Genomic DNA, 23,049 nt, shown 5'->3' with positions numbered 1-23,049 from the left:
CCTCCGCTCCCGCACGGCGCCGGCCCCGCCCCTGCGGGCGGGAGTGCGGGGGTCGATCCAAGATGGCGGGAGTGCCGGCCGTGCGCATCAGCATCGAGTCGGCGTGCGAGAAGCAAGTGCAGGAGGTGGGGCTGGATGGCAGCGAAACCTACCTCCAGCCGCTTTCCATGTCCCAGAACCTGGCGCGCCTGGCGCAGCGCATCGACTTCAGCCAGGGCTCCGGCTCCGAGGAGGACGAGCCGGGCTCGGCGGGCCGCGCCTGGACTGAACCGGGCGAGGCGGAGGATGAGGAAGGTGAGGAGGGGCGGCGGGGCCTACGGCCCAGGCTCTCCCGCCGGGATGGAGCTAGTGTAGGCCCGCCCAGGTGTGGGTGCCCGGCCTGCAGCCCCGCCGGTGCTTGGGCCTGGCCTGCCTTCCTCCTGGGATTCCCACGGTTGGCTGTGGATCAGGTTAGGATAGTCATGACCGAGTCCCTGCAAGATGTAGAGGAAAAAGATAGCTCCAGATACGTCATGTTATATTTCATGCCCTTATGGTCTCTTCGTGGTTTAAGAATGCGTCTTAAACCATATCTTTTTAAAGTCCTTTGTTTTCCCTTTCTTTGTTTTATTTTTAGGGTTGGTAAAGTTCCAGCCATCCCTCTGGCCTTGGGATTCAGTGAGGAACAACTTAAGAAGCGCCCTGACTGAGATGTGTGTGTTGTATGACGTTCTTAGCATTGTGAAGGATAAAAAGTTCATGACTCTAGATCCAGTCGTGCAGGATCCCCTTCCCCCAAAGCAGGTACGTTGTACCTAAGTTATGCACTTCGTGTAGCTTGATGCTAAAGATTTTATTTTGGTGGATTTTTTTCATGTGTGATGTGTACAAGACTTTGTAAAACTTTCCTTGTGCTAGGACAGTGCTTTGTGGGTCAGGGTAAGGCTGGGAATGGGAGGTGAGGCCAATTTCAGAGGCCTCTTTGCTGAAGTTCTAAATCAAAATGCTACCTGTGACTGTATAATGCTGATATGAAAGTAATTCCAAATCAGTTAGTGGACATCCAGCAGTAACAACTTCTCAATTACTGTCAATTAGTTTCCATTAATAATAATAAAGAATGATTTTTTTTTGAGAATTCAGGTGTAAGTATCTCTGTATCTTTTTTTTTTTTGGTGTTGTTAACAGAATCCTCAGTTTCTACAGTTGATTTCAAAAAAGAAGTCATTAGCTGGAGCAGCTCAAATCCTATTGAAAGGTGCAGAAAGATTATCCAAATCGGTTGCAGAAAACCAGGAAAACAAACGACAAAGAGACTTCAACTCTGAACTGCTGAGACTGAGACAACACTGGAAGCTGAGAAAAGTGGGAGACAAAATTCTTGGTGATCTGAGCTACAGAAGTGCAGGTAAACAGTAGGGTCTTTTTCACAAGAATGTATATATTATGAAATTTGCTTTTTGTAACTGGAAAAACCAGATAGAGTATTTAATAATAGATTATTTTAATATAAGTTTATTATAATTTTGAGACAGGATTATAAAGCTCCTGTTTTATTATCAGGAAAAATATATTGCCATCCTCAACCTAGAAAGTACTTTTAAAGGCTCACTGTGTAGAATTTAAGAAAGGATTTCTTTATGGAAACAATTTGGCATTGACAATGTAGTTGATCAGTTGACAGGGAGACCTTGTTAAGTCTTTGGCTTTTATCTACATTTGGTCTCTAAAGCATTTTAAAAAAGATGAAAAGTGTGTTACATTTTCTTCTGAGTGAAGATCGTAGAATATCCCAAGTTGGAAGGGATTATCAAGTCTTAACTCCCTGCTCCTCAGAATTCAGACTAAATAAAACTAAACCATGTGACTAAATGTTGTCATCAAAGATAGATTTATTATACCTATTATTCCTATACTTGAGAGACATAATACGGAGAATATGCCTTATTTCATGGATAAGACAGTAAGAGAGGGTGACCAGGGAGACCAGGGTTTTAAAGGCCATGATGGAGTGACAAAGTGAATACAGAATCCCATGGAATTTAAGATATAGCTACAAAGCAGGCATCAGAACTGGGTGTGTTGGGTTCCTGTTGTCGTCAGTGGAGGAGGGGAAGGACAAATTTGAGGTTGTTCATGTTTTTTTTATTTTTCCTCTTTCCTTGCATCTATTGACACCATTTTGAAACAGTTGGTTTTCCCTCATAATTATTAAATTCTCCATGCTAATTTACTTTAAAACATTACATGTCGCATACTGGAGGACTGAGATGCTGATGTGGTGAAATTAGCTTTCTAATTTATCTGGGGTTTTTTAAGAAGTCATTGAGAAATATGAGTCAAGTGCACCTCTGGAGGTTTGGAGACTTGGAAATACATATTCTTCCAAAATAAAGGAACGAGCTTTTTTTTTATTTGCAGAAGGTGCTTTATGTTTAGTATGTAAGTCTTTGCCCTTCTTTTCTCAGGCTCTCTTTTTCTTCATCATGGCACATTTGAGGTGATAAAGAACACTGACATTGACCTGGATAAAAAGATACCTGAGGATTACTGTCCTTTGGATGTTCAAATTCCAAGTGATTTAGAGGGATCAGCATATATCAAGGTTTGTCAGAGAAACTGTAATAATGTAGCATGAGTTTTGTTTCGGTATGTGTATGCTTGCAACAGAACAAACACCAAATAATGTTCTCTCTTGCCAAGGTTTCTATTCAGAAACAAGCTCCAGACATTGGTGACCTTGGGACAGTCAATCTCTTTAAAAGACCCTTGCCAAAATCAAAACCAGGTATGTTGTTTTGTGAGCATGTTCTCAAGAACTGGGTTTGTGTATGATGCTTGTTTGAAAATCATAGCATATAGCTTAGAAGAAGAGTGAACAAGAATATCCTTATTTAAACTGAAATTTTCTGTTTAGGTGCTGCTTGGGCTTTGAAAACATGATGCTTTCAAAGCACGCTCCTTCAGTTTTTCAGATGTTTATTCAGTTCTGAAACAAAAGTATGGGAGTTGAAATACAAGTATTGTATTCTGGAGCACCTTCTGTTAGTCATTAAAAGTTTGAGCACATCACTAAAATCAATCCAAGGTATTGTGTTTCTGCCAGTTACATCCCATTAGTTCAGCTGAACTGTATGACTGTTCACTCTTAACTTTGCCCAAAATGCATTACTTGTGTCTGTGGCTCATATGTTTTATCTGGATCTGAAACTGTGATGGCAGTCTGTGCGTTAATTACCAACAACCCTCCTGGCAGAGAGTAGATTGATTCATTTGATATGTGGTGGTATTTGAAGCTGTAAACTATTGGGATTAAAAATTCATCCTTTACTCTTTAGGGTTAAAAATAAACTGGCAGGATTTCATTTCACAGTGGTCTGTGACACAGATGCTCTTGCTGTCCAGAACACAGACAGAGTGCTGTACTATGGAAGTGTTTCATACGGTATTCAGGGTACATTATAGAGCTTGTGTACTTATACCAGAATCTCCCAAGAATTTTGGGCCTATAAATCCTGTGAAAGCACTGAATATTATTTGATAGTTCATTGTAGAGTGAATTTAATAAAGCTGGAAGTATCATTGAAAGTAAATTGCAACTTAGGAAGCAGAGGTTCCTAAACAGAGTTCACAAAAGGCCTGGGAGCATAATACATGGTTCCAGAAGGGCCTTTCACTTTGCAACATACATATATGTTAAATTGAATGAAAATGCATTAGTGTTACCTTAAAGTGCTTGCTTAATTGAGATAAAATTCTGATAATACTCAGTTTGGCTATAAGGTACTGACTACTTTATCTTAGCAATTGTGCCTAGCTACTGCACAGTGTCTGGTATCTGAACAAAAAAGTGGCTGCTCTTTACTCTTTTCTTCTGCAAACATTGATTTGTATTTTTCAGGTTCTCCACACTGGCAGACAAAGTTGGAGACTGCGCAGAATGTTCTTTTGTGTAAAGAAATTTTTGCCCAGCTGTCACGAGAAGCTGTTCAAATTAAATCACAGATTCCTCACATTGTTGTGAAAAATCAGATAATCTCCCAGCCTTTTCCAGGTAGGAAACTTTCCAAGACTTCTTAGCAATTATTTGCTTAAACATTAACTGAAATTCCTGATTGATGTGACCTTTTTTAATGCTCTGTTCTTAAAAAACAGCCTTCTTGGTTTTTAGAGGTTTTGAAAAACAGAATTTCACAGAGTTGGAAATTTGCATACTAATTATAGAAAAATTCAGCTAATGTGCTTTAGTTTCTAATTTACTCTGTTTTCCTTTGTGGCTATGATTTTGTCAGCAGCACTTAAAGCTGTCAACTGTAATGCCATGTGCACATGGCAGTTTGGAGCTGTGCATAGGTCATTGCTCCTGGATTGCACACAAGTGAAATTTAAGGCTTGAGTTAATGGGTCTTCAGAAGAACAAAGGCTAAAGCTCTTCGATGAGGATAATTAAACAGCATGAGGGTGGCTCTGAGTCAGCTGCTGAATCCTCTGTTCTTACAGGGGGTACACAACTGATAGTATCGTGAAGAATCTATTTCTGGATTGCTTAAAATGTGCATGATGGTAAATCATTCCTTCTTTGGGGAAGTAATGGGGTCCTGAGGACTTTTCTTTTTGTGTGGGATGGAGTCATAGAAATTGGTGAGAAATGCAGCTAGTGAGTTCATAGCTGGCCTGTCAACACTTCAGTGAGTAGCAAGTTTTACTTGCCTTTGGTGCTGTGCTCTCCACCATCATTCTTTGATTTTTCTCTGATACGGTGAATTCTCATTGTTAAACTACTCCTATAAAGCGTGAAGAAAAGTAGTTTTCAGTAGCAACCTTGACAATTGTCAGTGCTCTCTTTTGTTTTTTTCTTCCCGTCTGTTTTGTACAGGTTTGCAGTTGTCTATTTCTCTGTGCCACTCTTCCAATGACAAAAAGTCACAAAAGGCTGCTTCTGAGAAACAGAATCCAGAGGATCATCTCTATGTTCTGGAACATAATTTGCATCAACTTATCAGAGAGGTAATAAATGCATTTATGGTCAAACACTGAACAGTTTTTGGGCTTTTTTTCAATCTTTTGCCTGGTGCGCGGTACTGATGTAACAGCCAAGTGCCGCTAGAGGCCAGTCTCTTCCCATCCATTTGTAAAAGGCAACCTATTGCTCGGTTTCAACGGGTATGGGTGGTTCAGGAGTTCCACTTCATGCCTTCATGGAATGCTAGTTCTTTACTTAACCTCAGGCCTGGCTGCTCACTTCAGAACAGTCATGCAAAGCTTTTCCACTAGAGCTCATCAGTCTCCCTTTTTGCATTGTGTCTGATTAATGCTTGGCAAGCAGTGTAAAGGAGCATCTAGTTAGACTGTATCCCCATGAAGGAAGAACAATCAATTATTGTAATAGCTTTGCTTCTTTTAAGATCCACTTCTCTGCTTCAGTGTTTAATATTCTTGTATAATCTAGCAGAATGACCTGGGGTAGAAGGTTGAGGTTAACGTCTGTTCAGGAAAGGAGCGCAATTTTGCATGTCTGAGCAGAGTTGAAACCATATTCCAGTGAGTGTTCATCTCTTAGAGCATGGCTCTGCAAGTCATGTGGAATAGTCCAGTGTTTTAAATGCTGATTTAGGTTTCACAGAGCTTTGGCTCAGTGCCCAGCTCTGCTGTGAATTTCCTTTCTTTACTTTGGACAGGTTATTAAAACTTTTTGTACCTCAGTTTTTTTTCCTCTACAATGCTTCCTTTGTTTTTATTTGACCATTTTTCTGTCTCCAGAGATGTATTAAAGGCATGGTTCCAAATTTTGGTTAGCTAGCACTTTTCAAAAAGAAAAAAAAAATCACTTTCCATAAGTTTTGAAAGACACACATAAAGTTGGCTTTAAAATGCTGTCAGGTTTCTAAAGTTAAATGTTGCACTGTTGAAAATATGTAAACTTAAAAAGCCTGATGTGAAGCAGCATATTGTATATGTAGTATTTCTTGCAGATACATTATTTGGTCAATTCCTTTTATAACATCTGTTGTTTGTTTCAGTGTCACAAGCAAACCCTGAGCTCGACAGTAATGCCACATCCAGCTAGTGCACCTTTTGGCCATAAGAGAATGAGACTTGCAGGACCCCAGGCTTTTGATAAAAATGATATCAGTTGTCTACAGTCGAATGAAGGACTTCTGGAAAAGATAATAAAACAGGCAAAACATATCTTTCTGAGACGCAGGTAGGTCACATGCTCTTCTTGTTTAAAGTTACAATAAAATGTACCATTAAGTAGAATGCAATTGATCTTTTTTAAGTGTTCTTAAAATTAGCCACTGTTTCCTTCACAGTTAAAATAGTCTTTATTTGCAAGTACTAAGAAACAATAATATATGATAAAATATGAGCAAACAACACTCAGCTAGCAAAAAAAAATCAGATTTTTTTGAGATCGCTGTGACAGTTAGGACATACACTGCTGATAATTGTCCCTACTTATGTTAAACTGCATAAAATACCTTTTTCCATATTTTTTGCAATGCAATAGCTGATACTGAGTAATACCGATTTGATATGGCTGCTGAATGCTTGAGAAATGTGCAGAATAAACAAGTGGCCTTTATTAGCACCAGAATGGTGCTGAAATAGAGCTTTGATCCACATGGTTCCCTTAAATGGAATAACCTGCTCAGTTCCTTTAAACAAGAGAGCAGCACAAACTGTCTAGATTGTTGTGTGTGGAATATGGCTTTATCTTCTAGAACTGCTCGAACCATTGACAGTCTGGCGAGTCGTATTGAGGATCCTCAGATTCAGGCTCACTGGTCCAATATAAATGATGTTTATGAATCCAGTGTTAAAGTTCTAATAACTTCTCAAGGATATGAGCAGATCTGCAAGTAAGTATGAGAATGCATGTCTCTTTTTACTGGTAGAAGCATGCAGCAGAGAATGTGTATCCAAGTTGTGCTTTTAAGGTTTAGATTCTTCTCAGACAGACAAGTAGGAGTCCATTATTTGCGTGTGTGTGTTAGTCTGAGTTGTGGGGTGAGCAGCCACCCTAAGAAAACTCTTCACCCACTTTGCACTTTAATGAAGAAATGTATTACATCTTTAATTAGCACAGTTTCCTTTCAAAGAAGAAAATAGAAATGAGAGTGGTGATTTAAGGGGGGGATTTACTTTGGGTAGAGAAGACTGAATACAAAGTATCATTTGATATGCTGGATTCTAAACTTCCAGGCTCCTTATGGAAAGCTAATCAGTGCTCAGTCCTAGCTTGGTTGTATAGGTACTGAAATTCATGTAATTCATGCAATTAGTTATGCACATTGGTATCAAAATAAGTAATGTCGCGTTCCAGAAACAAATGTCTGGATGCTGACCAGCAGTAAATTAACTAATGCATTGACAGGTTTTTTACATTTGGAGCAGTGTTCTGTGTCCACAGTGTGGGGTAAACTGCTGTCACTGGTGCAATTGCCAGTCTTGGTTCCAGAATGCATATGCTGCCCACGTCTTGGCTGTAGTATAGAACACACTGTTTTCCCTGCACCTCTGGAAGGAAACTTGGGCAACAGTGGCAGGCAAGGAACTGTGAGGCTTCCTTGACCTGAACAAGCAGTGGGCCACGTCTGGGAACACGCCACAGAATATGTGCCCTGCAGTATAGAGGGAGCTGTTGTGGTGAGTGATGAAACTGAAACGGTTGGAGTTGCTGTCACATTCGGTGGGCTTTGTACCATCCATCTTAAGAGTTCTTGTCAATGACTGGGAGGGATTCTGTGTTCTTAGTTTCCTGTTTTCTTTAGTGTTGTAGTGCATTTTGAATAAATATGCCTCTTATCTTCAAAGATCCATTCAACTACAGCTGAACATTGGAGTTGAACAAATCAGAGTTGTGCATAGAGATGGAAGAGTTATTACATTGTCCCATCAAGAGCAAGAACTGCAGGATTTCCTTTTATCTCAGGTAGACTCATACACATTATTCTTCCCTTTCTTGTACTGTTTGGAAAACAGAAGAAGAATCTCACCTTTTTTTGTATAGAAAATATTTTAAAACTTCAAATAAAGATAGTGAAAATGGGAAGGTGGATTACTGAATTTTTACTATGTTTGTATAGTGACTTCAGCAACTGTTACTAAAATATAATGCCAGTTTTTACTAAGGTCAGTAGTAATAATGATTTTTCCCTCCCATTTAAAATACATTTCTTTATGCTGCTCATTATGGTAGAAGCAAGTCAGTGAGACTCATAACAAACAGTAAGGTATCCTATATGTGAAACTTACTGTAACCAAGTTCTTAATGAGCCCACAATTACTGTCATTTCATCATTGTCTGTTAGTGTTCACTTTGCATCAGTCATTACTAAATCAGCTGATATTTGAATGAACTCTATTTATGTAATTGCTTAGAACAAGCTGCTGGTTTTATTCAGAAGCAACAATCTCCCTACTATGCATTATAAATAGTCAAAATACAGGTCTTTAATAATAGTGGTTGGCCTGTTGCAGTTATAAAAAACTCCACGACACAGAAAACAGGTTGAAACAGATTCTGCTGAGGGCATGTCTTTTTGGTCAGGTGTTGTCAGACTTGTTCACAGAGAACTGCTGAACAGTGCTAGATAGTTCCTTGTAACAAGTGTTAAGTCATAATACAGAAAAACAGTAGCGTTTAAACTCCTAAGCTGTTAAAGCTCAGTGCTTACACTTGAGCATTAATGGAGATAATCATGGATATGAGAACCTCAGGATTTTTTTCTGTATTTTTTCTTTTGATACTTTTAAGATTTTTATATATTTTACAGTGGAAGTCTTGTTTTTATTCACAGACAGGATTGTTTAAAAATCCTGTTTGAATCCCTTGAATTAGTTCTTGAGACCTAAATATAGGTATTTGTAAATTGAAAGCAATATTTAAATAAATTGCATAAACCCATATACCTATGAAAAATTCATCTAATTGAATAATACAGTGGTCTCCTCTATCTGCACAGGAAGTAGTCTACATTCAAATAACACAAAGCTCTACCAGCATACATGTAAAAAATAAAAAAGTTCCTCCAAAGTAGAGAACTTAAAGTACAAAGTCACTTTTATAAATAACTATTGTATAGAAATAAAAAGGCTTGGTAAACCCAGTAAGCAATTCTTTCTGTGGTGTGCAAATACTGAACAGAAGGCGAACCTCTTGTTATCTTTCAGATGTCACAGCACCAAGTACATGCAGTTCAGCAGCTTGCAAAAGTTATGGGATGGCACGTGCTGAGTTTCAGTAATCATGTTGGTCTGGGGCCAGTGGAGAGTATTGGCAATGCATCAGCAATAACTGTAGCATCACCAAATGGAGACTATGCCATTTCAGGTAATGTTTCTATTGCAAATGCATGCAAAGTCATAAAATTCTCAAGTGAGATCTACAGGCTTTACAAGTCTATTTCTGAGATATTTTGTGGAGCATTTTGGTATAAATTGATACTATTCTATACAAGTGTAGAGACTATTTCTTTTGTGTATGGAATTGACATCTGAATAGAATCAATACTTTCCCTAGGAATCCACTTAATATAAACTTGATTTAATTTACACAAGTTTGAAAATATTTCTTACAGTTAGCATAAAAACAGAAGATTACAGAAACCATCAAGATCCTGAAGGAGGGGGAAAAGGTAAACAACAGGATCACAACTCTGGCCTTAAGGAGAAGAGAGTTTGGTCCCTTCAGGGATCTTTGTGAAAGAATCTTATGGGATGTGATCCTGTGGGATGGAAAGGAGTTCAAGAGAGCTGGTTGTTTATTTTTTTCAAGGATCACTTCTTTCAAGCTCAAGAATGGTCATACCTATGTTCTGGAAGTTGTGCCAAGGGGACAGAAAATCTGTGTGTATGAACAGGGAGCTCATGACTGAACTCATGACAATAGAAAAGAAGCTGCAAGAGATTATAAGCATGACCAGTTGACCTGGGAGAGAGAGAGAGAGAGAGAGGCTGTCCAAGCATGCATTGACGAGGATAGAAAAGCTAAGGTCCTGAGGGGTGTACAGGGCAACAAGAAGAGTTTGAGCAGGTATGACAGCAGCAAAGGGATGATTAGGGAAAATGTGGGACTCCTTTTAAATGGGCAGAGGACCTGATGGCACAGGACATGAAGAAGGCCAAGGTACTCAGTACCTTCTTTACTTTGGTCTTAAGACTGGCCTTTAGGAATGGGTCCATGAGACCCATGGGAAATTTTGGAGCAAAGACAGCCTCAGTTGCAGAGGAGCAAGCTAGAGAACCTTTGAACAAACTTAGATATTGACAAGTTCATGGGACCAGGTGGGATATATCCATGAGTGCTGAGGGAGCTGATTGATGTCATTTGTAAGGCCACTCCTGATCATCTTTAAAAGGCCGTAGGGATCAGGAAGGATTCCTGAGGACTGGAAGAAGGTAGATGTTGCATCCTATATTCAAGAAGGAGAATGTGGGGAAACTACAGTCTGATCAGTCTCATTGCATTACTGGGAAGATAAGGGGGGAAAAACCAGTCCCAGAAGAAGTTTCCAAACATATTCCAGAGAAGGTGGTGACTGAGAGTAATTGGCATCAATTTATGAAGGAGAAATTACGTTCAATCAGCCTGACACTCATCTGTAGAAGGCTGGCTTGGTAAATGAGGGGAAAGCTAAGTGTTGCCTCCCTAACTGCTATTTAAAAAGCCAACACACACCACTACCCAGCATCAAAACACAGAAATGCATCCAACCAACAAAACACCACCACCCCTCCACCAGTCTTGCAGAATTTTGAGATTAAAAACAACAACTATGCTGGTGACTTTGTCCCTGTCCATTTGAGATAAATGCACTAGAAACAATACATTTTTGCTCACATTTTTCAAAGAATAGTGGGAAATACATGCAAGGAAAGAATGAGCATAATAACCTTTGCCCTTCCTGGCATCATTAGGGAAAAATAAATGTGTTTGAAAGGTGTATGTGTGGGGGTTTTATCAGATGTATCTCTGGTTTAATCTAACCAGAGTTAGATCCAGTTAAACAGTTCGTGCTAAAGCAACAAAATCGTAGAGAACTAGGAGATGAGAGAGAGAAAATTAAAAGAAAAAGCTTTTAAAAAAAAAAATTCCCTTGTTTGCTTTCAGCATGCTTGGAATTGAGTAGGAGTAATGTATAGTATACACAAGGAAGAATATTTAATAGGAGAAATTCGTACAGTGTAAAAATGCTCATTAAAATCTCTGTTCATTGCAGTACGTAACGGTCCGGAAAGTGGCAGCAAAGTTATGGTTCAGTTCCCTCGGAGTCAGTGCAAGGATCTCCCAAAAGGCGATGTACTGCAAGACAGCAAGTGGAATCATCTCCGAGGGCCATTCAAAGAAGTTCAGTGGAATAAAATGGAAGGGCGTAACTTTGTGTATAAAATGGAACTGCTCATGGCTGCCCTAACTCCCTGCTAATGATACGTCGGCCTTACTGTGAGGGCTTTGAATAGTCTCTGTGCAACAATCACTGCCCCTGCAGCAAAGGGAAATGGAAGCTATGGGCCAATACAAGAAAGCAACCCCAAATTTATTTCCTGTACAGATATGTCCATTGTGGAGTTTGTAATAAAACTTTTTTCAATGGCATATAAAATACATATAATTTTTTGAAAAAGTTCTGCTCAGCTGTATCTTTGCTGATTGCTCTGTCCAGGGTAACATAACTGAGTAACTAATGTATTTTTTATTTATAAAATTAAATTCAGTATTTCTTTTACTACATAAAAGGTGTGTGCTTGGAATCATTCCCTTTCCTCTCATGCCCTTATTTTTTTCAATAGATCTTTGCAAGTATTTCTGAAAGATTAAAAATATTAGAACTGAATTGGGCTCTCAGTGGGCCTTTTAGTGGTTTGTACCACAGAACCTGGCTATCCCTGTGGATGGTAATGGCCTTGTTTGATGAGAAGTGGGACAACAGTAGAAGCAGAGCTCCTGTGTCAAAAATTGAAGCTAAACAATACTTAAGATCTTCGCTGTGTGGCATTCTTGAGTTGGATTGTTTGTACATTGATGGGGATTCTGGGTGACCCATTTATTACTTACTTGGCAGTTCGTTTAAGTTGAGAGTGTTACAAAGTCACAGCTTGTGTTTTCTGTCTCTCTTTTTTGCAAGAATATAGAGGGAAGGTCTTACTCTGCTTGCAAAATTCTGACAACTTGAGTTTGTGAGTGATTTGTGTAAATTAATGTCTGGATAGAAGGTGGTAACTCTCATGCAGTAAACCTTGGATCTCCACACTTGTGCTGCTGGGTTTTTATCCTACACTCTCAATGATTATCATCCAGGGAAACAATAATACCCTCCTGAATATCAGCTCTTTTGAGTTCTTTCAAAATAAAAAAAATTATGGTTTTGATGGTTTTGGTTTGGTAATTGTAGCCTTCTTGAAGCTTCTAGTAAGGTGTTTAACAAAGCTTTTATTTTGTTTGGTACTTAATTGCTAAAGGTCTTTTTGAAACCTGTCTGTATGAACTGGTTCAGATTCACGTCCGTGTTGTGTTATGAGGTGTGTGTATATACGTATATATATATGAGAATTTCTTGCACATGTTTGAATTGAACATCATACTTCTATGATGACAGTTATTATTTTGTTGTACTCAAGTAATAAAGAATAGTTTTGGGAAATACATATTAAGCAACTGCTTGTGGCAAGCTGCTGCTCATTGTGTATCCAAAGCAGCTCTTGATGTTTGCCAGCATGGAGCATCTTGTTTCAGTTCCTGGATGTATTGGCTTCTATGTAACTAATCTGTGAGAGAGAAAGGGTTTTCCTTTCAGGTTCTGATGAGTTGCCCAAGACAACTGATGAAAATGAAAAATACTAGTTGAAAATAGTCTACTGACCTTCTTGAAAAATGGGTGTATTATATTTAACACCCATGATGTCATGTCCTGTATTGCTGGACTAACAGACACTGTACAACTACAGGCAGGGAGAACTTTCGTTTCTTGGTGAACAGTTCAGCCAACAGCCTGATGCATCCAACTGTATGAGGCTGTTTTGACTCCTGCCAACACAACAAATCTTCCCTTACTAATAATTAGAAGATGAGTCTATGAAACTTGAACATGTCTTTACACTTCACTGTTGTTAACCTAAATTGACAGGTCTGCATGTAGTGATAGCCTTTTCATTAGGTAAGTTCTTCATTACCATGTAATCAGATCACTATGGAGCTATTAGAATCTCATGGTTGCAGGACTTGTCTCCTGAAAAGAAATAACGGATGCAAGAGGACATCTAATGTGTTGTGGAAGTGCAAGCACTGCATGTTAGCAGTGAAAACATTTGTCAAGACTTCCATATCTAGCTGAAAAAATAAGAATAATAACAATAATTTTAATGGAAAACAGACTGATTAGGCCTCTAACAGTCTTGAAAATTAGTAGTTCATCTTTGAATATGAGATGAAGACAGAGAATGATTAGGACCTTTACTACTTGTCATGGTTTGAAAAGTCCAAATCCAATTCTGATTCCTAGCCCCCCCCCCCCCACATCTCAACTCCATGTGAGATGGGTTTTCTAGACAAAAACACGAGTCTTAATATGGGGGAAAGGAATATATTACAAAGACTATACACATAAATAAATACTATAATACACTGCATACAATCTTAACTCTATATCTATCTCTACCATGACAGTAATATTTACAATGGGCCAAATCTCTTCTCCCTCCAAATAAAAGTCCAGGAGAGAAGAAGAAGAAAAGACCCCTTCTAGTCTCTGAGCAACAGGTGTCTCTCTAGGCAGCAGGCTTTCTTCTTCTCTTTCAGGCAGCAGTTGCAGCTGGATCCTTGCCAATACACACGAGGGGGGTCTCCAAGCCCCTCTCGGCCCTCCGTCTTCAAAACGGGGGTCTTTCTGTGGACTACGTAACCCCAGACAAGGTCGTTCCACCACGGTCATATCACGAAGCACGGGGGTCTTCGTGACAGTCTGGTATCTTCAGGGGAAATCAAGCCCCTTCACAGAGCTTCTGTGCTCTGCCTCAAAGATGGCTGCCAGCTTCTCTGAAGCTGCAGCAAGGAGGTGGGGGGAAGCCCAAGGTCACCCCCTCCACACACATTCCTTTGGCCATCCTGGCTGAGCTCTCAGGAGGCCAGAGTTTCTTAGCTCCTCTCTGTAGTGTATACTGCACTTTAGGACTCCACTCAGTCCACCACCCCCTCCTCTTTCTCGGAGGGGTCTCTAGTGAGTTTGGGGGTTTTGGTTTGTCCAGTTCTTACCCCTCGAAACTCTGTTCCTGCTGCTGCTGGCTCTTTTCCTTCTCTTTAGACAGCTCTCTGTCTGCCCTGGTTGCATACTGGCTTATGTTGTTCCTTTGGTCTTTATCAGTTGGCTCTTTGCCACTGCTCTTCGGACGCTGCTGTCTCCGCTGCTGCTCCGTCGCTGCTCCCAGCGTCTCCCACTTCTACTTACAGGGGAGAAACTCCCCCAGCTCCTAGCCGCAGGCACTCAGCCCAGCTTCAACACCATTCCAAGTCCCTGCAGCCCCCCAACCGGGGGCTGGGGGGGCAAAGCCCCCAGGGGCCCTAAGCCCCTGCTTCGTGGCTTCTACAACATGGCCACCCTTCTTCTAACAACCAGTGCCACTGCTTCTTTTCCGGTCTCCAGAGATATGTTTATATTTTGCAGGAGCACTGATTGGGTCAAGCCCCAAGGGTCACCACCCCCTGGGGGTTACCACTTTCAGCTTCAGGGGGAAACCTGGTTCAAACCACTACATACTGATTGCCAAAGCAATCTTGTGAACTTGGACATCTCTTTAATTAGTTTAAAAATAAAATGCCTTAATCCGTTTGATCATCTAGAATGCTCTAAATATTAAATTCACTGGTGTTCTGCAGGGAGTTTACAAGAGGAGTAAGAATAGCTATTAGTTTCTGAACTTCCACTGTAACAACTTGCCATAAGGCTTTAGATGCTTCAGGGCAGCAAGAAACTGTTATAGACAGCTTAGCCTCACCTTCTGTACATAAAATAATACTGACATTAATAATGCATATTGACAAACATAATTTTCAGAAAAATGTTAATGTTTTATAAAAGACCCTACCTGTGTAGAGTAAGCATGTTAAATTCTGGGTAAAATTTGTGAGTGAGGAATTGTCTATAAGGAAAGCTGTACATAGGCTAACTGTACTGGATGTCATCAGTGAATGTTCAGTCCCTGTTGTTCATCTGGGATATTACTGCCTAAAAGCGAGGTTGGCACCACGGTTAACAGCCAAGAATAGGTGCCTGAAGTTGCAGTGACTTTGGCCAACCTAAGAGAGGTAGAACAACTGTGCCAGGTGGAAACTTGTTACTGCTGTTGTAGTACATCTTAAACTGAAGAATTTTAAGTGGTCGTTTCTTGCTTTCATCTTAGCTTTCAAATATTGTAGTTTACAAGTGTGCGTGATCTCTACAATCACAGCAATGCACTTGAATAGTCATTCATGTCTGGATGTGTTTCCTGACTTCCTTTGGCAATTGCAGTGTTCAGGGCAATGTTAGCAGATAATAATGGTGTTATGTGCAAGCTGCACTTTTTGTACTTTCTAAATAAGTCTGGCAGAGCACCTACTACATATTCAGTTCAGCCTAATAACTTCACATTCAAATTCTAAGATTTAGGGAATAAAAAAATATGGAATAGGTAAACAGAAAAAGCCCCAATAATATTTTCCATATGCTATAAGTATACTTCACCAAGTACTTCAAGCTTGGTGATTGGAACAGATGCACTTAAGGGTTTCTCTGTTGTCAAAGCTTAGTTCACTCAAAGATACGTTAGCTCGGTAATACACATTTGAAACAGAAAATTAGAACAAACTGTCAGTCATCTGTGCTGTCTGTATCTGAGATTTTTAAAATTTAATTTCTTCCCTTCTTTGACCTGTTCTCCTAAATGCAGGAAGGAACAAACAGCTGAATCTAGTACCTGGATTTATGAGTGGGAGAGAGGCCCTTGTACTACAAATGGCCAGTTCAATCTGGGGATGACTTAAAGGTATTTTGCGTACAGGGTGCTTTGGAAAAAAGCTTGTTTGACACCTACCTGCATCGTTTTTCACTTGGTGAGAAATTCTCTGACAGTTTTTCCAAATGGAACCCATAGTACCTCTGCACCTGGTCATCCTAGTCCCTGACCAGAGGGGAAGCTCTGTCAGTCTGTCCTGTAAAAGGTTTTTGCAAACAAGTGAGACAAAGAGTGAGAGAGGTAGTAGGAGCAGTTTGACTCAAACAGCCGTGTGGCAATCTACAGGCACAGACTAGTCCAGGGTCTCTTACATTTTCAAAGTTTATTTCACACTGCAAAATTCTCATTACAAAAGCAAAACAAAATAACTTGAAGCTCGGTCAGTTTACTGCTTTCTTGCTGACAAACACAAATGTTATGCCACCTGCAACAGATCTGCAGGTGGAGGATTGCATTAAGTGCAATATGCAGATTCAAGAAAGCATTAGTTGGAACACTTCATGTTTTCTTTGAACATAGGGAAAGCAAAGGTGGCTTCTCAACAAGAGCAATTTCAGAACTGTTTTTGTAAATACTAAATTTCAAAGTAATATTGTTCTAACTTTTCTTCTCAGACGGTTTGTCACTGGGCTAAGTTTGCAAAGGACTGGACATCTTTCACAACAAAACTGTTTAGTACTTTGCCACCCCACTGGTGCAGTGTATCAGTATTTTGCGACCCCCTCATATCTTTGTAGACAGCGTCCTCTTCAGTGCCTGCACAGGCTTCCTTGTATAACCACCTGCTCTAGTAATGTCATAAAATGTGTGTTAATATCCATTCCGGGGCAGTGTAAACAATTGCAAACATAAGCGGGAGAACTTTGACCAGCTCGGCATTCTTTCCAAGTCAGTTTTGTCTCATGAAAAATTACAGTTTGTCTTCAGAGCTTCAGGAAGTTCCTTACACCTGAAAGTAGCAGCATAGCTGCAATAAACAGGATTCAATGCTTGCAATTAATTTTTAATGTAATACTGTAATTAGATATTAAATTTATTATGTTGAAGAATGCTAATGACCACTGTCTTAATAGGAGACTTGCTGTATCCAAAATACAGGTGTCCTTCAAGACCATGATAATTTCCTTTATGGGTTGGTCTTAAAGGCTTGGTTGCTTGGTTGGCTGGTTGTTTTTAAGAATGGTAGAGGCTGTAGATTTTATTAGTTAGCCACAAAAATGTGTTCATGCTTCGCATGAAAGCATTCTCTTTTTTACTGTGACCTTGACTAGCAGAACTGAAAACTTAACAGGTCAAAACAGCTCCATCAGACACTGCTGATTTAATTGCAAGTCAGGATGTTTCTGCAGTAGTCACAAACATTTTACCTTCTAGGTTTGTTCTTGCTTTCTTGGTCAATATTTTCTCCTGAGGTAGAATTGTTATTTTTGCTATGATACAGTCCTTGGCTAACACTCAATGGTTTCCAATTCAATCTCTTCCGTTGTACTTGCTGTAAATAGAAGCATATTGTTATTGATTGGCAAATGGATTGGAAGGCCAATGTTCCAAAATTATATGTGTTGTGCTAATAGCTGAGATATTTTGAAATTTTTAATATTAGCTCCAGCCTGCTCATCTACAGTTAGGTTTTAAATACATCTTTTCAAAATATTTAACTGCATAAAGAGGCCCTCACAATCTTTAAAGTGACACTGGTTTCTTCCAGTACAAGGCTAAAGGCACTATGAAAACCTAAGTCCACAGGGCCCATCCTTATACCTCTCTTCATAACTTCTGAAAGGAGGGCTCTTCTAAGGCGGACTTGGGGCAGAAGTTAGGTCCTTGCTTTGAACCATGTTCTGGGAGATGACACGACAAGTTTCTGGAACTGTGGTTTTCCTGAACTCTGCCAAATAACTATTCAATTCAGCTCTGTAGGAAGATTAGCTTTAACTGGAGGAAGAGGCTTTATCCCAACAAAAGCCTATATTTTCTGGCATGATAGGAAAATTTTCAGTAGCTACAGAACCTTGTGAATGGTGTGTGTACCATGAAAACAGCAGCAGCCCTTAAGCAGCCCTGTATGTGAGTGACAGAAAGGAATAGGCAGCTCAAGCCAAATTAGTTTCTTCTTTTATCAGGTTTTGCAGAGTTGACACAAAGTCTGGGCCATGAGGCTTAGGATGCTCGATTATCTGTGTTGGCCTAGTAAAATCCTGATAGCTATGCTGCTTGTTGTAATCTAAAAGCTTAAGCAGCACTCATTATAGAAGAAATACAGACCTATTACCTACAGGGCAAGAAACCACTAGTGGATCTGCACTTCCAAAATATGGAGGTAAACATCTGAAATGTTTTGAAGAGGTAAAAGAAACCTCCCATTCCAAGGATGCACCTAAAGAGCTTGATCCCAGGTCCATAGCATGGTACCTTGTCTTGCTGCCTAGGCCAAATATCCCTGGTGGTGGCTTGGAAATTTCTTCTCTAATATGTGAATGTTCCCTTCAGTGCAGCCCTCATGTTTCCTTGACCTGCTTTTCATGACTGTTGTCTTTGGTGCGTGTCAGGAGTCTGGTTTTGATATAATGCAGTCTGCAACTGGATCAAAGGTGAGGACAGATGAAGGAGGGGGTTGAGAGGAGTGGGAGAGGTGCAGTCCTTCATGAACTGAGGTGAGGGCCACTCCCAAGGGCTGTTTGATTATTTTCCCCTAGGATATACTCTTCTGGTGTGAACTCTGAAAGAATTGCTGATGCTCTTGACTTTGTCTCCTGCCCTCTGATACGGGGGTTATTGCAGCTCTTGCCTTTTCTCCCCGGGTTTTGCAATCAGCAATGTTGGTAAGTGTTTTATTATTTCTGATGTGAAGTGTATGAGGTAGATGTCCTGTGGCTTGTTCTGCAACCAAACACCTGTTATTCAGTTGCCTCAGCTAGTAAAGAATTAGAACAGGATAACTGATTTTGAGCCCTTCAGTCTTGTTTCTCAGTGTCCCTGTTTAGCACCCTTATGGCACAAATTTTAGGCTCAAACTTCAGACTTGAAACCCCTATACCTTGACTGCATTCTTAGAGAGATACCTGTGAGTTTGTGTGTCTTCTTCTGAAACAGATGCAGAGATTTATTACACAGCCACATGAAGCAGATTAGAATGGCAGATACTGCAGCGAGAAAGGCAAAGAGAACTGCTACAAAATGTAAATCTTCATAGATAATTTCTGTAGGGAGAATGGAAAAAAAATAATATTATAAAATTGATTACAAACAGATTGGTATTTAAACACAGGGTAAAGTCAAGAAGTCCCATCTAGTTTGTACCGTAAACATTGACTATGATGGTGCCGTAGGCGTTGTTTCCATACTCCTCTGTTACAGTGACAAAATAGTAGCCAGCATCTCGCATGCCCACGTTGTGAAGCTGTATAGAGCCATTTTCAAAAGTAGTCACTCTGTCCTTGTAGACAGTGGATATGTTGACATAATTCCCAATTTTCCACTCAACAATGCTGGTGGTGCCCCAACTTGACACATGCTTCCACTCAATGGTGGCGATGCCTCTGCAAGAGTATTCAACTGAGAGGAGGATGTTTTGTGCCACTGTTGCATTGATGTTGGGTTGTGGGACAACTAACGATACTCCTCCAGGAGCTGAAAGACAAAGGAGGGTGATGAGTGTGGAGGTGATGCTGCACCAACCATCCAGGGCAGGTTGGGACCTCTGGGTGTGATTCATCCTACCTATCTCAGTGGTCTGTTTTAAGAGAGGATAGATTATGCTTTCAGCAGTGAGAGTCCTGCATGCTAACCACTGGAGCCCGTTAGCCCTGTGAGGCCATCCATCTATGAGAAGGTCACTCTAAACAAACCTACGTCCTGAGGACCTCACTGCCATTGTCCAAGATTGCTTGGCCCCGGCAGATGAACCTTAGGATTAAAGGGTGGGCTCAGTTCAGCGCAGGTTGTGTCTCACCTAAAAAAAAAAATCCATTGCGCAGGCTGGAAAGGTAAAAAGACCTTTCCCAAAATCTTCGTTCGCGAAGACTGGCCATTATTATATTAGATTATGCTTTGCAGTATCTCTTTCTGCTGTCCGTAAAAGTAACATACATCCTTACAGACTAAATACACATTTGCAATTGGTGATAGCAAAAATGTTTCTACTATAGAGGATAAGTAATTGTGTGGTTTTAAATGTTTTCATACCCAAATCGAAAGGAACTTCAGAAGGGTCTTTTTGGATGAGGGAGCATAACATTTTCTGAAAACTGAGCAACACTTTTGTGTTCATCAGTAACTGGCTTTCTTTTAAAATCCTACATTTAGATGGAAAGTTTAATTGCCATGTCCAAGGTAACCTATTATATTAATTAATTACCATCACCTAAAAGCAAGAACTGTAGTAGGCATCAGTATGTGAAGACTCAGCAAGGACTTGGTCTTGTTTTCAGGATGTGTAATCAACATTTGAGACATGAGCTTCTTACAGGCAGCCAGTTATATGCCAGCACAGATAAATTGCATGTAATCAAAGGTACGCAGTTTCATGAGAAGCCAGGGATTTCATGTTCCTGATGATGTCCGGGCAAAAATGCAAGTAAAAGAATATTTAATTCTCATCTAGTTCCTCCTGATGTGATTACAGAGCTGTTCATAACTGTGAAACTGAACTGACCACTTAGTTTAATGTGTAACAGCAATAATTTCTGCTTGCATGTGGGTGTTTCTGCATGAAGATTTGGATGAACACCAACATCTGAGTTTCAACTGGCATACATTTTTTCTTTTTATTAGTGGCATGTTTGAGACATTTGGCTAGAGGCTGAAATCCTGTTATCTCCCCACAAAAATCAAAGCAGACAAAAGGCAGATAAAGCACAGAGTAAGGCTGAAAGCCTTTTCCTGGTTTGGCTTGGAGCAGCTCACCTACTCTCCTCTCTTGCTGTGGGAACAGCCTGACTGCAAGAGCAGAAGGAAAAAGTAATGCTGACCTGCAAATGTCTGTAACCCAGTGAGGAGTGAGAATGAGACCCTTAGCTACACTGCAGGAGTGCAAAGGAGGACCCCTGGGGATGTTCCTGGAGGTTCTACAGAGTCCTCAGAGATAAGAATGATTAAAAAAGGCAAAGAAAAAAATCTCCAAGGGAAAGAAATTATTTTTAAAAATCTTAAATTAAGAACCCTCCATGAGCAACCAGAAATGAAAGACATGGGTAAATTAATTACAAGCTGACTTCACTGTATTTGGGATATGTAACAAAATTCACTAACTCTTCTGGTCAAGGTAAGGCAAGGAAGCTCAAGAAGGCATTTCGATTCCCAGGCCCTCACCTATGGGACCAGATAAGATCTAGGCTTTTTCCAAGATAACACTTTTGGGATTCTCCCTTCATGGGCTTTGTCATGATCATGCTGCCCAGTCACTCTGCAGGAACATCATCACACTTTCTGGGCAGCCCAGTGCATCCTCAGCGGAGCTGTAGTCTGCTGTTCCGCCTGTGTACAGGAGAGACTACCCAGAGCTGTGAAAACAGACACAGAACAGCCGGGAACCTCTGGTAATCGCTGCAAATTGTTCCAATTGTTTTCTGCTCCATGTGTTTATTTAAAGGCCTTTCCCACTGTCTCTGACCAGACAGGAGCTGACTGTCTGCCCTCAGTGACTCTTTTATGTTTTGATAGAGGCATCTTTCCATTGAATTATTTGCAAACGTGTTCTGCCCGTATCCAGCATGCAAAGCTACAAAAGGCAGTGCAATATTTAAGCATTCAAAAATATTTTTAATAGGCAGTGTGCCTAGATCACCTGAACCGGTCTAATCCCAGCAGAGCTGCATCAGGCTGGAGAGCAAACATCACACCCACCTGCAGGCCCCTTTGCATGCCGCTCTGCTCTGCTGCTTGCAAAACCAGACCCTTCACGCCCAGTAAAACATGCAGCCAGGAGAAGAGGGCACCGGTGCTGCTCAGAGCACAATAAGTTTGCTGTCCTGGCACGCTGCACTGCTCCAAAGTATTTGCCTGGCCGAGTGTCAAAGTGGCAAGTGTGGCTCTGTGTACCAGACCGGCCATAGCTGGGGAGTGGGTGGGAAAGGGCTGGCAGTGAGGGACCTCCATGCAGGAGCTCTAAACTGGGGGGACAGCTCTAAAACAAAGCTCTGAAACCCTTGGAACAGTTCCTCCAGCCTTTGGTGTCCTGTTTGTGCATCAGATCTGATGATGGAGTGTTGTGGCATGTCCAAACCAAACTCTGGTGGCACGGACATCCCAGTTCCCAGGGGTGGGTGGGGTTGGCAGCAGTCTCCTCCAGCCCTGGCTGGAAGAGCGAGGACGGTTCTCTGCAAGTTGTCCCATCCCCACTCACTCATCCTGGGGTGCTGGGTGGGAACCCACCTTCTCTCTTCACTGCCGCGTTTCCCGGCGTGACCCGACGCCCTTCGGACTGGTTAATCGGGCTTGATTCCCCCTCCATGCCTTGCCCCTTCGGTTGCTGGAAAAGCAGGGGGCGAAGGACGGCTGCCGGGGCCGCCCCCGCCGGGAGCGGTAGGGGGGCGCGTCGCCCCCGCGGCCGCGGCTCCTGCCCGGGCGGCCAGGCTGCACTCCTGGGCCGGCCCCGCCCGGCTCCCCAGCTCCCTCCGAGCAGCAGGAGCCGGGACGAGCCTCCCCAGACCACGTACAGCCCGCAGAGAGTAGCGATGCCTGCCTGAGTCCCGGTATGTCCCGTCCCCATCCTGTCCCCAGCAGCTCCCGGGAGCACGGCCGGGCCGGGAACAGCGCTGGCCGCGGGCGGGGGGCGGCGGGCGCTCTGCGCCGCCCCGAACAGGTGCTGGGCGCTGGGGCTGAGCTAGGGTATCGCGGCGAGGAGGAGGAAAGGGGTGGGGGAGGAAGCGGGGGGAGACAGGGACGGAGTCGGACACTTACTCTGCAGAGCCCACCCGGCGGCCAGGCAGAGGGTGACGGTCCCCACGACGACGCCCCGTCCGCGGCAGCCCTTCAGCGGTCTCATCAGCGAGAAGCCGATGCCCCAGGGGCGGCATTTAAGTGTCTGTGCCGGCCGGCGCGGCCCGCCCCCGGGGATTGCCTGCCTCAGGCCTCTCC

At 41.7% G+C, this 23,049-nt stretch overlaps 2 protein-coding genes across 3 annotated transcripts; one reads left to right on the top strand and one right to left on the bottom strand.

Moving 5' to 3' along the window:
* The first annotated feature begins 21 nt into the window (after window positions 1-21).
* On the top strand, window positions 22-12,559 carry MED17 (mediator complex subunit 17). Its single transcript, XM_027677412.1, has 12 exons — window positions 22-294; window positions 617-783; window positions 1,168-1,387; window positions 2,448-2,584; window positions 2,683-2,767; window positions 3,881-4,033; window positions 4,856-4,986; window positions 6,000-6,184; window positions 6,705-6,842; window positions 7,798-7,915; window positions 9,157-9,316; window positions 11,205-12,559. The coding sequence occupies exons 1-12, from the start codon at window positions 63-65 to the stop codon at window positions 11,408-11,410; spliced, it is 1,932 nt and encodes a 643-aa protein (XP_027533213.1). The 5' UTR covers window positions 22-62; the 3' UTR covers window positions 11,411-12,559.
* On the bottom strand, window positions 7,844-23,049 carry VSTM5 (V-set and transmembrane domain containing 5). Of its 2 annotated transcripts, none has more exons than XM_027677420.1 (6): window positions 22,873-23,049; window positions 19,273-19,602; window positions 19,035-19,172; window positions 17,340-17,464; window positions 16,051-16,168; window positions 7,844-7,950 (listed from the first exon to the last, which is right to left on the bottom strand). In XM_027677420.1, exons 1-4 carry the CDS (start codon window positions 22,955-22,957, stop codon window positions 17,421-17,423), a joined length of 597 nt encoding a protein of 198 aa, XP_027533221.1. In that variant the 5' UTR covers window positions 22,958-23,049; the 3' UTR covers window positions 7,844-7,950; window positions 16,051-16,168; window positions 17,340-17,420. The 2 variants fall into 2 exon arrangements, with proteins under 2 accessions (XP_027533221.1, XP_027533222.1); XM_027677421.1 differs by lacking the exon at window positions 22,873-23,049 and adding an exon at window positions 22,345-22,436.

The sequence above is a fragment of the Neopelma chrysocephalum genome, unplaced genomic scaffold (genome assembly GCF_003984885.1).
Source record: "Neopelma chrysocephalum unplaced genomic scaffold, ASM398488v2 Primary Assembly neopelma1_43, whole genome shotgun sequence".
Classification (NCBI taxonomy): Eukaryota; Metazoa; Chordata; class Aves; order Passeriformes; family Pipridae; genus Neopelma; species Neopelma chrysocephalum.
The sequence above is the reverse complement of the archived record's forward strand: the minus strand, read 5'-3'. Positions and strand labels throughout refer to the sequence as shown.

Excerpts from the sequence above, each read along its gene's own strand:
- MED17 (XM_027677412.1), top strand. The coding sequence starts at position 63 with ATGGCGGGAGTGCCGGCCGTGCGCATCAGCATCGAGTCGGCGTGCGAG. Across the intron at positions 295-616 it reads CGAGGCGGAGGATGAGGAAG|GGTTGGTAAAGTTCCAGCCA; the intron begins GTGAGGAGGGGC and ends TTTTATTTTTAG. Across the intron at positions 9,317-11,204 it reads TGGAGACTATGCCATTTCAG|TACGTAACGGTCCGGAAAGT; the intron begins GTAATGTTTCTA and ends TGTTCATTGCAG.
- VSTM5 (XM_027677420.1), bottom strand. The coding sequence starts at position 22,957 with ATGAGACCGCTGAAGGGCTGCCGCGGACGGGGCGTCGTCGTGGGGACC. Across the intron at positions 19,173-19,272 it reads CATCATAGTCAATGTTTACG|AAATTATCTATGAAGATTTA; the intron begins GTACAAACTAGA and ends TTCTCCCTACAG. Across the intron at positions 17,465-19,034 it reads GAAGACACACAAACTCACAG|CAAGTACAACGGAAGAGATT; the intron begins GTATCTCTCTAA and ends TTCTATTTACAG.